We start from the raw sequence: 14,262 nt of genomic DNA on the forward strand, positions 1-14,262 counted from the left end.
CCAGCTACAGCCTTAACAGGCCTCATGTATTTGTCTTCCAATAAAAACCAAAGATTCATGTAAGCATGTTAAAAGCACTGCAGTTGTGCAAGCGTCCCTCCTCATTCTAGTTTGCTGCTTCATCTAAGCAACGTCTCCTGTTAACAATAACATACATGCTTGAGTGCCATCTACAGTCATAAAATACAGCAAAAGGTGATTTATAAGTGCCTTTCAGTATTTGGTTTCTCAAGATCTTTTTATTTCTCACATAAATCACCATTTCCATGCTGTTTCTCTCTCTTTGTCTCAATACATAAACAGACACAGATGTTTCTTAGAACTGCAGATGGTGGTGGAAGAGGATCTTTGACATAGTCTTCAGCTGGTCTAAACACCAAAGTACCTATTTTGGGGAGAAAGCTCAATTTATACTTCAGCTGTCAGGACTATTTGGGGTCTTTCCACTTCCACATTTTTGAGAGGTCCTGTCTAGTCAGCAGGAAAAGTTGGATGATACGTATATATTTAACCTAAACTCCCACTCATCCCCCAGCTTCTCAAAGTTACACTGAAATTAATTCTGTAGGTTTTTATAGCCAAGAGTCCCTGAGGAGCTGAACAGAAGTAGTAAAGCATGAGGAACAGCAAGCAAGCAGGCAGCAGGGAAGGACCCTATATGCCGGTAAAGAATGCTAAGTAACACTGTAGCTACACTAAGCTACTCGGTGTGGATTTTCACGTTGAATACACAGCGCGATCAAGACTTCTTTTAAGCCAGAAGTCCTGTGGACAGGATGCACCTGTCATGGGAATTAGCAGGTTACTAAGGGGAACACACGCATGGGAGGCACACAGTCTTGTACAGCCCATTTGCAAATAGCAGTGTCTGGTTTTATACACAAAGTTGGTTTTACGGTTCTTTTTTAAAGGCTTTAGCTAGCACAGCTGCTGGATAGTGAAGCTCTAGTGGTCAGTAACGTGACAGCGGTATGATTTTGCAGCTCATTATACTGTCTGAAGTAAGGCAATATGAATGACACCGCATTAAGATCGTAGCCAGATACATCAAAATCAGGACCTCTGGTCAATAGCTGAAAGACCTCCAAGGAAAAAGCAAACACCCACAAACCTGTCGCCCTCTTCACTTGTGCAGTGCAGCAGGCACAAATCCAGAAGACAGAATTTTTGGGAAAGGATCCGAAGTGCCATCCTCTTGAAATAAGTCAGCCTTATCTTTCATACCTCAGCCCGAAACATGAGAAAGGAAGTGAAATCTATGAAGAAATCCCACACAGTTCTAAGATGACAGCATTAAGAATAGTCAGTGCTGTCTAGCCACAGAAGAATTGAGTCCTAACACACATTCATGTAAGTAGTTTCACTTTAGACACTGAAAACAAACCTCACTTTTCATATAGTAATCCTCAGAGGCTAAACAGATTGTATGCTTTTCCATTAAATTTAAAAAAAAAAAAAAACCTTGAAAGTTCAGGTTATGAGAAGCCACATATTTTGAAGATCAAAGAACATACTTAAAACCCAGATCTTGCAGTACAGTGGACAGATAGGCCTGTAGCCTCAATGAAGTTGAGGATACTCTGCTGGCCCGCTCAATCCCTGGACTACAGCCCAAGTTTCCACACTCTTAGTTCTCCTGTCAAATATTTGTGTATGGACACTAATCCTCATGGAACTTATTCCAGGAATTCATTTCACAGTCACACACAGCTCCATTGATCAACAGTGGCCTGCGATATAAGAATGTGCAGTTCTCTATTCCCTTGAAGGCTTGTCTATTCAAAACAAGAATTATGGTACATAACTTTTAATACCTGAAACCTTTCAGATCCTATTTTATATCTTGCAGTGGGTTATTTTATTTCTAACATTCTAATGTAAAAAGCTGGACATATTAATTCCATTAGCAAAGTTCACTGACACGATCCTGTTAAGAAAAACTCCCATTCAAAATAAAGTGGACACCAAATTTTGTATAAAATTCTATTAAAGGCTACTCTCCTCGTGAAAACAAGCATACTGCATTTTTTTCAGATGGTGTCCTGGGACTCAATTATTTTTACGTACATTTCACACACCCATCGTAGTTTTAATTTCTTTACTCATACTCTTCACAAGTCAGTATCAAGTTACTTTTTTTTTTTTTTTTTCTTTACAGTTAACTAAATAACCAGGACTTTATTTTAGGTATTCAGCATTCTGTTAATTAAATCTATTTTGAAATGCTTACCAGCTAGGGCCAAAACCTCACTAGTTCATTTTACGGCTATCTATTGAAAAGCCATTGTGTATACAATCACTCCAGTGCATCTGAAGCCTTGTAAAAAGCCTCCTGGTTTTAACTTATGTGTGAAATCAGCAGGACTCTTTTCTCCATCTATCACCAAAACCATACCAAGTTTTACTTAAAAAAACCCAACCAAACAAACAAAAAAAAAACCCAAAAGTTATATATTGTTCAGTGTCACTTCTGCAAGCTAACTAGCTTGTTATTTCAAAAGCACCTGGCTCTGTCTCCTTGCTAATGACTTGCCAGAAAAATAAAGACCTTATTCTTCCAGGAATACAAAATGGAACATTAGTTCAAAAATAATAAATAACAACAATAAAATATATTCCTCTAACAATAGTATATTCTTTATAGTAACTTCAGGTATATTTTCACAAAACAAAAATCAAAGCACAGCTATTTACAAACCATTCACTTCCTACACATCATCATCACTATTCATTCAAAGTTTCCATTTCAGTAAGAAAAGTTTGGACAACATCCTTAGCTGTGTTAGGGGAACACTATTTACCAAAAGCAAATTCCTTTTTTTTTTTTTTTTTTTGGGGGGGAGGGGGGGAGGAGAGAAAAAACAGACACAGAATTAGTCCAGTATAACCTAGAAAAATTAACTGTACTTCTAATGCTACATTACTGATAAAATAGCAAAATACAAGAAACTTCCTTTTTATTTTATTATTACTTTTGAAAAAAAGTAGGTTCTTTAGAGAAAGAGGCCACTACAAAAGTTTTGAAAAAAAATCATGGACTTCAAATCAAACTTCAAAATCAAACATTTCTAACACAAGTTTTAGGAATCAAAGTTCTTAATCATTGATTCTTTGCAGGTTCTCATCTTTCACAATTTCTGAAGTCTTGAAAGCCAGATGTTCCAAAAAGTTCTACAAAAACATTATATACTTTTTAGACATATGTATATCTAGACATATCAGTGTTCATCCATCCTTCCAAGTCGCCGCCGCCGCCTACAGAAAGACTTTAAATCCCATCTGTCTGACTCCAATGCAAAAGGTCCATTGTAGACAAACAATACTGTCATTTTGTCACTGTAATTGAGGTTCTGCAGGAGCTGGTGAAAAACACAAAAAACCGAAGTTAAAATAGCTAGAAGAGATGTTCCCTGTTATCTAAAAAAGGTGAAGGAGGTCAGCATAAAGCCTTAGATCTTAAAAGGTCAACATAGCAGGATTATAGCCTTTCTGACAAATTATGTATATTTGTTCCCAGAAAGCCCCCAAAGAGATGCCACTTATTCTTCAAGCAATTTTTTTCATTACACTATTCTTACTACAAGATGATCTTTGTCCCTAATCTGAACCTTCTTGCTGCAAATGAGATAAGTGCTTTTTTGTTGTATCCACAACGGGCAGAGAATATTGACTTTTTTTCCTTTTTTTTTTGCTCGGGCAGGGGAGGAGGTAGAATTACTTGGGCACAATTCTTATGTCTGTCTTCAGCCTCATGCTCCTCTGAGCTAAGCAATTTCCATTAGTGGAAACTCAAACCTTTCAAAACTTCTTAAAAGTTGCACTGCTGTCTTCTGGAGTAAATCCAGCCACTGTACTACTTTTCTGAAGTGTAACAGCCAAAGCTGGACATTTACCATAACCCAAATCTTGTCGGGCACAAGCACAGCAGATGTCAAGCAATCTCTAGGGCTATCCGCAGTGCTCAGGATGACTTCTAGAAATTTGCTTGCAACTGATGGTCAACTTGTCATCCACAGTAACTTCTCTCTCTCCGGTCATTTAGGCCTTTATGTCTTAGACCATATGCTGTTGCTGATTTTTTTCCACTTAAACATCAAATCCTATGCTTGTCCGTGCTGAAATGCATCCCATTTTCAAATAAAGTTACCTAATCTAAGATTGTTTTGAATCCTAACTTTGCTCTACCACAAAGAGGCATTCACTCCCAACATGGTGATTATTTTAATGTTTAGCAAGTATAATCTGTTTCAGCATAGATTTATATTAAAAATACTTATTTTCAAACCCAAGACTCACTCTTAAGAAATACATTCAGTTCATCTACTCATTCTGACTGAATCACAACTATTCGGAATAAAATTCTCCTAAGCAACTCTACTACATATTAACCTATACCCATTTCCCTCTGTAGCTTGCTTGAAAATATAGCTAGGGAAAGTGTCAACATACTGAAAAAACCCATAATAGTTTTTCCTGCATTCACTGGATACATAAATGGAACTTAGCTTAGTACGGCAATTTGTCATACTTTTTAGTATGTGATTACATACTTGCTTTCTAGCAAGTGATGACATGCAGTGTAGGCTCAGGAAATGCAGGTAAGCCACTGGAACAGCAGTCTGGCTTTCTTGTCAGCCTGCTCTGTACAGACTTTTAATTATCCTCTGATGCACCCCACTCAAACTATCTCATCAGCTAAAACCTTCACATGAAGTCCTATCTCAATAACGTTCTTTGTGGTAGGCCTTTACAACTTCATGCTAACTGTGGTGATCACCTACTTGCAGCTGATCAAGAGAGAGAGGGAGAGAGAGAGAAAATAAGAAATACCTTCAGTCCCCTCTTCATAATGCCATCTCTTGCTACTGAATAGTGGCGCAACACACTCCTTGATCTTCCCCTTACCATAAAGTTAAATGGACTTTTTTTTTTCTCCAAGCCTTTGAGAAATTTCTTACTTCTGCTTTCTCATTTTTACCCTGATCTTTCTGGTTAGCTCTGTACACACTCAATTTTCCCTCTATTCTTTTATTCACTTGACAATGAACACAACTTTTAAAACAGACTCTGAATCCTAGACAGTAATTTTCTACAGTTCCTTTTATGTGGGAAACATTCTAGTTAATACAGCTAACTCTATCCTTCCAAACACTCATTTCTCAAAGCAGGGGAGAGCACAGAAAAACACATCCAACAAGGAGAGAAATTGCAAGAAGACGAAAGGGGATAGATAACACACAGAACAAGAAAGAAGTAATGTGGACAGGAAACAACCAAACTGTGTGGAAGTAAGTATAGTGCAAGATCAGAAGGAACAACAAGCATCACCTTCCTCTTACTTTCAGTCAGGAAAATGCTGTAGGTGGCTTTTCTCAGGTCCTTCAACTGCTATTTACAGAAAAAAATAGCACATACCAGCCAGATTTTCTAAAATACGGTGAAGTGCAAGATGGAGGAGAACTGATATCCTAATAATAAGTGTGCAGCCCATTACTGAATGCTTGTCTCCTTGCTGCAGAAGTAACCTTTACTGGTTCAATCTGTCTTGCATGAAGTTGAACACATTAGCTTCTGTTAAAGGTACAGGTGAACAGCCACCCTACTTACTAGTTCTTTCAAGCCACAGCATCACATCACCGCATCGCCTAGTAAGTAAATTTTTTTTTTTTTTTTTTAAAAAAAGATAGCTACAAGTAAGCACTGGTCATTCTTGATTGAAAAGTCCTCTTCAAGCCATTCTTCATGGAGCACAGCCCTGACCTTTTCTGAGCTTGTAAATCTCAGATTATTACTTGAATAGTTCTCCTCCCTTAAAGTGGGACTTCTCTAGTTCTTCTGACATCAGCAGCACTAGCCAGTTCCAAGATCATTATCTGACTTCTTTGGAAGTTCATCTCTGCTACAATCCCAATTCTGTGTAAACTAGAGGCATGACATTTGACAGCCTTGTTACATGGTACCCCTGTCCACTGGTGGTTAACTTGTGATGCTTCCAGAAAGGCTGCAATTACAGTATGTGTTTATGATGAGATGAGCCTTGGTATAAGTTGCCCAAATTCCTGTCAGGACTGTCCTTAAAATGGACAAATACTCCCACAGTTGCCCTTAATATTAAGTTCTCAGGTGAAACAGAAATAAATTAGTGTTTATAGGGATATTATAACACAAAACTCAACCCTCCTACACATTAAACTTTCAATTTAATTTCCCACCACACACCTTTGGTGTAATAAGGAAGTACTGAGATGTGTTTTCTTTAGAAGCAGTTTTCACAACCATTTCAAAAACTCTTCTTTCATTCATTGGATCCATTCCCTGAAAGAAAGAAAAAAGTCTGTTCTCTCTGCTATGTCATAAGCAACTACACAGTAAGAGACTGTATACCACACTATTGATACTCACCTGATTTATTTCATCTACAACCCTGAAAGGACACCTGTTGAGTTCCTGTAGAGCCATCAGGTACAACATAGTGGAAACACTCTTCTCGCCTCCACTCTGATGATATGGATTCAGTTCATGAAGTTCAGAGCTACTGTGGAATTTGACTCTAATGCGAATCCCGTACTTGTCGTACTCCTCCTATAAAAGCCAGTATCTGTTAAACTCAGTTTCTCTGTACTACAGCTTGTTTGATAACGACATGCAATTAATGGAAATTTATGTCAGATGTTCTATAGCGGTCTATGAACTACTCAGGTTCAACTTAGTATCAATATATTAATTCTGTTTCATATATTTTCCTTAACTGATCTATTCTTGTTAGAGAATTTTCAATACCACTCCCTCCCTGTGACAATGATTTGTTAGTTTCTGAATCCCTGGTAAGAAAGACTTCATACATATTAAGAACATCAACAAGGCAAAAAAACCCACTCTTGGCTAGGAAAAGAAGAAAGCAATGTCCCTACAAATTCCATTCATCGGAAAAAAAGCATTAGGGTACAAAATGCTGTCAACTTGAACAGTGGGGTGACTGGTGTCTGTGAGTGGGTAGGTTAAGATCCCATCTGAACCTCCTCAGGTGCAAGCAGCCTAATTAAATCCCTCATCATTCCTCCACTTGAGGATTGAGATACAAAGCCCCTACAAAATCCACCATGACAGCAACTTCCCTTTCATACTTGATCAGAAAAACCACACACAAGGATTCCAAGCCTGGCCTATTTCTTTAATAGAAAACTGACACTTGTCGGTGGTTCGGGACAATGTATAGGTGTGGGGATAATAGATGTGGTTCAAAAGAAGGCCCTTCCAAGGAAATACATTAATGATTCAAAGAAAAAAAATAAATCCTTGGAATACTTGCTAATATTTCTGAAGTTCAGGTAAACTCCGTGCAGGAATGGGAAGGCAGTCCCAAGTACAAAAAGCCCCTATTGATTGCTTACCGTCTGGTCTACATAAGACACAATCTATATGCACCCATAAAGTTAATGAGAGCTACAGGGAAAATCCAAAAGTTTTGGGAATATGAGTTCCAGGAAGTTTATCCATATTCACTGTAGATGTGTAAATCCTGCATTTGGAGGTGATTGACTCATGTTCTTCTGATAATACAACTGTAATGCTTAAGGTAGAAGAAAGGAGTGGAGATAATTCTGGATGGTTACTCACAGAAAACTTCTAGATTTAGAAAGACCAGTCATGGCAAAGAGACAATGAGAAAGCCCATCCCATAGAAGCTGGCACATGCCAGTTTGGTTCAGATTGCCACATACCACAGTCCTCAAAAGGCATATGAACCTGGGTGACTTGGCAGAGCAGAGTCCCATTGTAGGGCTGACATTAACAGACACACTGGAACAAAGCAATGCTTAACGCAACTAAAACTATTTGCAAGCTGATTTTGCTTACTATTTCATTTTCCGCCGCTATTGAAAAAATGTCTTCTTCGGCATTAATGCAGCTTATCAGAAGAGTAATTAGATTCTTGGATTTGCAGACTGTAGTTTGATAGCTATGCCTGTTAATCAGGAGCATAAGAAGGAAAATCATGGTGCATGCTTTCAAAACAAATGAATGCTGCTGCATTGACCCTTCTGGAGGCTGTGCTTTGCCAAGGGGAGCTAATAAGACATTCTCCTAATCCGTGAAGATAATAGCACCACAGCTTAGATGAACTTTCTCCATTTTAGCAGGATTTGGTACTTGACCGTCAGAATCAATCTCAACAAACTCACGGTTTAGCTTGCTTATAACAAGGAACACTTAGCATAGTGGAGGGACAAAACATCCTTAAGTTCACAATTTAGTTCCTGTTTCTTTAACAGATACTTGCAGAGCTTTTGCTATACTGTTTGGAAAAGCCCAAGGCTGTGGGACATCAAGAATACAATGACTTCATGTAAGGAGCAATAAAAACCAGGACCTAACGCCTCTAAGCCCACTGTACTTTCAGATGCATTGGCACAGACTGAAATTAGTCTGGGAGAAGTATACAAGGTACAGGCAGGCAAAACCTTCAGAAAAAAAGATCCACCCTCCAGCACAGCCGCAATGGCTTCAGAAAGTCAGGCCTTTGTTGCCAGACTACTGCGAATGCCAGTTCATATAAATGACAGATCTTTCAGGACGTATCAAGATTGATGCTCAAAACTCCTTGTGGGCAATCGAGGAAGGTGAGGGTTATCACTGTTAGCACTCTAAATTCTGGTTACTGAGTGCTACCAAGGAAAGTCAGAATGTTCACTGAGGTTTCTTGCTAGGATGTCAAGGAAGAGAGCCTGGTTAAGTGTTTCACCACCAATACATACTATCACCAAGGACATCATCAGATCTCAAGGTTCCTGCAGGGCAGGCTAACTGAGGTTTGAACTTCAGTGTCACAGGAATGTTTCTAACAGTAATTCTTGCCTGAAGCGTGTCTCTTGATATTTATAAGTCAGGGCAAAAGAGTCTCCTGCAGAGAAGAGTAAGGAATTAAAGCTCTAGAACAGATTATCCACCTCCCTGTATTACAGATGTTGATCCCTTGAGGAAGAAGTTTTAGTTATTGACACAGTACCACTAGCTATCCTCCTAAACTATTTGTGACATTTTTGCAAGAGAAAACAAGGCCTTCCAAAGAAATTAAGACAGACAGTCCAGGCTCCCATTGCTCTTAAAGTGCCTTACTGTTTTTCTGTGTACTCTCTCCCAACTTACTTTAGGACAAAAGACAGTATTTGTATAATGTAGATCTGACTCTGTAGGTAACTATCAAAAGAACTGAAAAGTATATGCTTTAAAGTCCTACTGTTTCTTAATATTAGTTTCTATGTAAACATTTTTATGCAATTCACGTAAAGAGCCTTTTCAGTCACTATTCTGCTCCCAATAACTACCACTTTGAATATTTTAAGAAAAGCTGCATGAATAGTTTACAACAGAAAAAAAAAATGTTTAAGTGTCAGCTTTCACTATTGTGAAGTCTATACATTACATATGAGAGTCTTAAAATCATCATTACAGGGATCAGTTTAAAACAAAATACCTATTTTCTTTTCAGCCCACTGCACTGAGTATTTCTCCCCAAGGTACTACTCATGCTTTAAACTCTTCATCAGAGGTTAACGCTGCCTATAAATGTTACTGAGGGTATAACAGGCTGGGCCAAGTGATTGCTACTTCCAAAACAAAGTGCCAGCAGACTTGAGTAGAAACTACATGTAGAACCAAATCAATACAACACTTAATAATAGCAGATTTAGCCACTAAATAACAGAATAGCACAAATCAGCTAAAAATGTAGAGTTAAATCACTAACTTAATAAATCTGAGTTACAGCTAAAGTAAATACAATGGTTCTAGCCAAGCCCTGTAAGCTGTAAGAAGCTTCCAAAAGTCGGTGAGTTGAAGTGCTATGCATTTGGACAAAGACTCATTTTCCTTTCATCAGACTGATGTCAGTTCTAGCACAAAAAAAGTGTGTTCATCAGTAGTTCTTTTTTTTTAAAAAGAACATCTTTCTTACAATCTAAATGACAACTTGTTATTTTTTCTCTAGGAATACATAAGCAATAGATGATGCATGCAAACATGTTCCTCTTCCATATGAAAAATAAATCGTACCTCATTTTCCACATGAAGATCAACTTCACCAACACATTGCATAGAATGAAAGAAGTTACTGAACTTCACATTAATTTGCTCAACCAGCTTTTTCAAGGGGTTTAGCCACCTTTCTTTGACCTAGAAGTAGACATATCCATGTAAAACCACTTTTAATAACTGAGTTTTCCTTTAGAGATAGCATTTAAATTGAAAAAGATCGTAATTAGAGAAGCTAAACATATCAGTTTACACTTAAGACAACTTGGAATGTTACCTTTTATTTCTTTACATACATTCTATTCTAATAAAGACATACTGATATAAAAGTGGTAATTTCAGCTATTACCTCTGAAATATTTTGCCTGTAATTATCCAATTCATTTTTCTTTTCCTCTAGGTATTCTGTCAACTGCTGTATTTCTTGTGTCTGTTTATTGTATTCTTCAACCTGCCAGAATAAAAAAACAGCAGTCAGCAAAATGTTTGCCAATTCTAACCTTGACTGTAAAAGTATCACACTGGACCGATTCTGTTCAAACAGTTATATATGTTATTAAACAGCACACCTAACAAGATACATTTCTAGCTTTAAAGCAAAGCAACTGTAAAGCATTTCTTATTTCAGGTTACTGCAACTTTTTTTTTTTTGTTGTTTTTAAAGGCACAGAAGGCACTGTTCTTTTGGAAGAATCTACTTAAAATTCTAATAGATGCAGAATCTGGCATTTACAGCACATTGTTCCTGCTGTCTAGCTTATTATACCAAGAGATCTAGCACAGAGTAGGAAGCAAGTACAGTACGGGTGGAGGGAGAAGGGAGGGCACAGGGAAAGCAGTGAACATACCGAAACACTCAGGCCTGCGAAGCAGGAGGCCCTGGTTTTCTCTTCATTCAGATAAGCATCAATTTCCTCCAACGTGGCAGGAAGAGACTGAAAAGCCTACAAGGGAAAGAATGCGTATGTTACACGGCAATGCTAATGAAGGACTCAAGTTCTCTAAAAAAAATATCGAATAAGCCATAAATTACTCTATTACTTTTAATCAGGATGTCTGATATTCAAAATTCAACACAGCAAAATTCCCTTACAAACTATTCTAGACAGAGAAAAAGGTTAGAAGTGCTACTACATAACAAAGATACACAATTAATTGCTCCTTAGTTGCCTACCCTGTGCAGGTACACATGCTCATAGACTTGGTATAAGCCAGGGGCTGTGCTAGTTAAGCCATGCAAATATTTCTAGAAGCTGGGAAGACCTCCAGGTAAGTAGGGGGGCCCAGATTTCAGTTCTTTTGTGTTGCTCCATTAGAGCAAAAAGCTAGAAAATACAGCCTCTAATTATTTCTATGAACACAAGACTATGGATTTTAATTGAAATTTCAGATCAAATTTTCTCTCCCCTGTGCAAAGAACAAAGTGATAGAGGATATCCCAGCACTATTTAAAGGTGACAATATATGAGTCAACACTAACAGAAGTACACATGATCCCTTACTGGTAGCCTTCAAATATAAAATACATAATATATTCTGGAGAAGTTAGAAGGGTGTACATCATCCCAAATTTAAGAGATATGTGGAGATTTGGTTTTGTACATACAGTTTGAAATTCTATAGGAAGATGTTGATCTGGACTCAGTTTGCAGATCTGCCGAGCTTTTTTCAGCAATTCCTTGCAGTTTTCTGCAAGAGCGTGCTTCCTAGCATCCAGTTCATTAAATTTTTCCTGTTAGAAAAATATATTAAAACACATATTTTATTTACTTTATTATAGATTTCTAGAGGTGACACTAGCATACTGGCAACAAACAACATCTAAATCAGAGAATGTAGGTAAAATCAAACTGCTTAAAGATTGAAAAATCTTTGTTTCAACACATAGAACTCATTTTGCCTCTCTGCTTGAAGTCAACAGATGCCAAGGTAAACCGATCAAAAGCATGTTCTTTTAATACAGCTAAATTTATTTTCTGTCAACTAGATAAGTGTGCATGTAGTTTTAATTTATGTCTCAAAATAGGCTACTTTACAGGAAACCTCCTATAAGCCAAAACGCAACTACTAAGCGCCTTATTTTTCACTAGTTCCTATTTACCTGTATTTATCTGATTGGCATAACATGGTAGACGTGATGTACATTGGATGGTATTTTAGCTGAAATTCTACAGACTAAACATCATAATTACACAATCAGAAGTACTTTCTTTGCTGCTTCATATTCCACCTCTGTAATACAGCCAGCATAATACAAAATGGAAACACACATAATTTTTAAACTAGTGCTGAAAAGTAAGTCAAAAGCAGGTACAGTTTCTGGTTTTGAACAGTGGTCTCAAGACTAAACTCTTTGGAACCCACTACAGGTAAGCAGCCAACCCAGCCCTATGACTTTTATAATGTAACATTACAACAGTAGTTGAAATACAATACATAAAATATGACACTTTCAAGAAACAGTAAGCTAGATTATCTCAAATAAGCAGTATTCAGCAAAAAAACTTGTAGAGCCTTAAGTGTCTGTTCTCCTCTGCCCCAAGAAATCTCAGTCACTTCTCTCTATACATGTGGTCCCTACTGCAGGCCTGCTGCTTCCAAATGCTGAGCTGGCAGTGCTTGGGAGGAACTGCTTGCTGCTGTCTCCCAGTTTGGGTGAGCACCCAACTGCACATTGCTGGGAGCTGCCAACCACTTAGAAGTGAAAAGGAGTACATACCAAAATACTGAAGCTCTTAACTCCAAGTTATTTTACTAAACATTTACTTGGCAATTACACATGTAATTCATCTTTTTAACATACAGCTACACCACGGGAATAAAGTGTTTTTATTTTTTCTCAGAGGCACACAATTCTAACTCAAAATCCATACGCCCAATATTTTGATTCAGAACTTTCTTCTGAACCTTTGGAAAGTTCAGTTAAGTTCCTACTGGAAAGCTTTATATTCCCAGTTTTTATTGTTGTGCACTTCAGTTAAATATGGGAGCCCTCCAGTGGCAAAAATTTCTGAAAGGCTCATTTGGCAATTACACAGTTAGATAAATGTTTATTCCACGTTTTTAAAATGCAGGACACAGACAGTGATAGCAGCTCACATTACTTTCTGGCAATTTAACGAATCTTTATTTACTAAATACCACAGAAGCACTAGTAACAGATACAACCATGATTGATCATCAGTGGCGTTCTCACACTCACTCAAGAATCAGGGCTGCTGTTCTCTATAGTATATCAACTAAAAAAAAATCCTGGTTTTCCTTCCCTCCACTAAGCACTAGGAAATAGATTTTGCATTAGAGGTAAGCATTTCACAATCTTCATAAACACACTGTAATGATATCTTCCTACACAGTGTTGATGTTTTCAGAAAGGTTAAAGAAAAAAAAGGGGGTTTTAGATTTTTTTTTCCCCTCCTCCACCTCATCAAGTCTCTCGTAGAGAAGGAGGGAATTGTCACATGGAGGGGGGCAAGAAGGATTGACATTACAGCTATACAAATAAAACAGCAGTAGTTGGAGGATGGTCCTCCTTTTGGTTACAGCCAAGACCTTATGGTAGTCTAAATTAGCACAAATAGAACTATACTACAGCACTTATATTACATTATATATCTGCATATTCCCTGTAATACATTCAATAAACAATTGTTAGGAACATTTTTAAAAGTTCTAAATTAAAACTGGACTGTATTTTGGACCCCAGAAATTTAAAAGCCAATTGGCTTAATCTAAAATGTGTTTGACCTCATAACGAAGGCCAAGGATCCAGTGAAAGGCAACACAACCCATACTTTTTTATACAAGAAACATCAATTTTATACATATGTGTCTGACCATTTCCAGAGCCAAAGCCAATTCTGAATCATCTGAAGTGGGGAAACTCAGCTCTGAATTGTACATGAAGTTCCCACTTGAAACCCTGCAGAGCTGCATGAAACAAGATTTCAAGCTGATCTCTAGGCACTGAAAAGCTGAGATAGATTCACCATCAAATATGCCTGATCCAAGCTTAAGGCAAGTAAAATTCCTCAGGGTGTGAAAAGGAAAATACATGTTTGGGCAGAGGAAAACCTCAGCGTTCAACAGGGAGATTGGGAAGCAATAGACATTTGTTGTGGTTATAAAGCACGTACTAGAATAAATGCACTGGCAGTTCAACACGGTAAGTCCTATTTTTCATTCAGCTTTGTCAGTTTATTGTCATGGGCACAGGCTAAATAAAAGTTA

The 14,262-nt window shown here is 37.7% G+C and overlaps 1 protein-coding gene across 2 annotated transcripts in view; it reads right to left on the minus strand.

The window, feature by feature from the left end:
* Nucleotides 1-2,611: 2,611 nt before the first annotated feature.
* SMC5 (structural maintenance of chromosomes 5) overlaps nucleotides 2,612-14,262 on the minus strand; it is a 47,420-nt gene continuing 35,769 nt past the window's right edge. For both annotated transcript variants that reach the window (XM_042787957.1, XM_033010391.2), the window contains exons 18-24: nucleotides 11,639-11,764; nucleotides 10,881-10,976; nucleotides 10,382-10,483; nucleotides 10,054-10,173; nucleotides 6,403-6,582; nucleotides 6,220-6,315; nucleotides 2,612-3,359 (exon numbers count right to left, since the gene is read on the minus strand). In XM_042787957.1, the coding sequence (XP_042643891.1) occupies nucleotides 3,219-3,359; nucleotides 6,220-6,315; nucleotides 6,403-6,582; nucleotides 10,054-10,173; nucleotides 10,382-10,483; nucleotides 10,881-10,976; nucleotides 11,639-11,764 (861 nt within the window). In that variant the 3' untranslated portion in view covers nucleotides 2,612-3,218. The remainder of the gene's footprint in view (nucleotides 3,360-6,219; nucleotides 6,316-6,402; nucleotides 6,583-10,053; nucleotides 10,174-10,381; nucleotides 10,484-10,880; nucleotides 10,977-11,638; nucleotides 11,765-14,262) is intronic.

This window comes from Tyto alba, unplaced genomic scaffold, assembly GCF_018691265.1.
Source record: "Tyto alba isolate M040663 unplaced genomic scaffold, T.alba_DEE_v4.0 Super-Scaffold_13, whole genome shotgun sequence".
In the NCBI taxonomy this organism is placed as follows: Eukaryota; Metazoa; Chordata; class Aves; order Strigiformes; family Tytonidae; genus Tyto; species Tyto alba.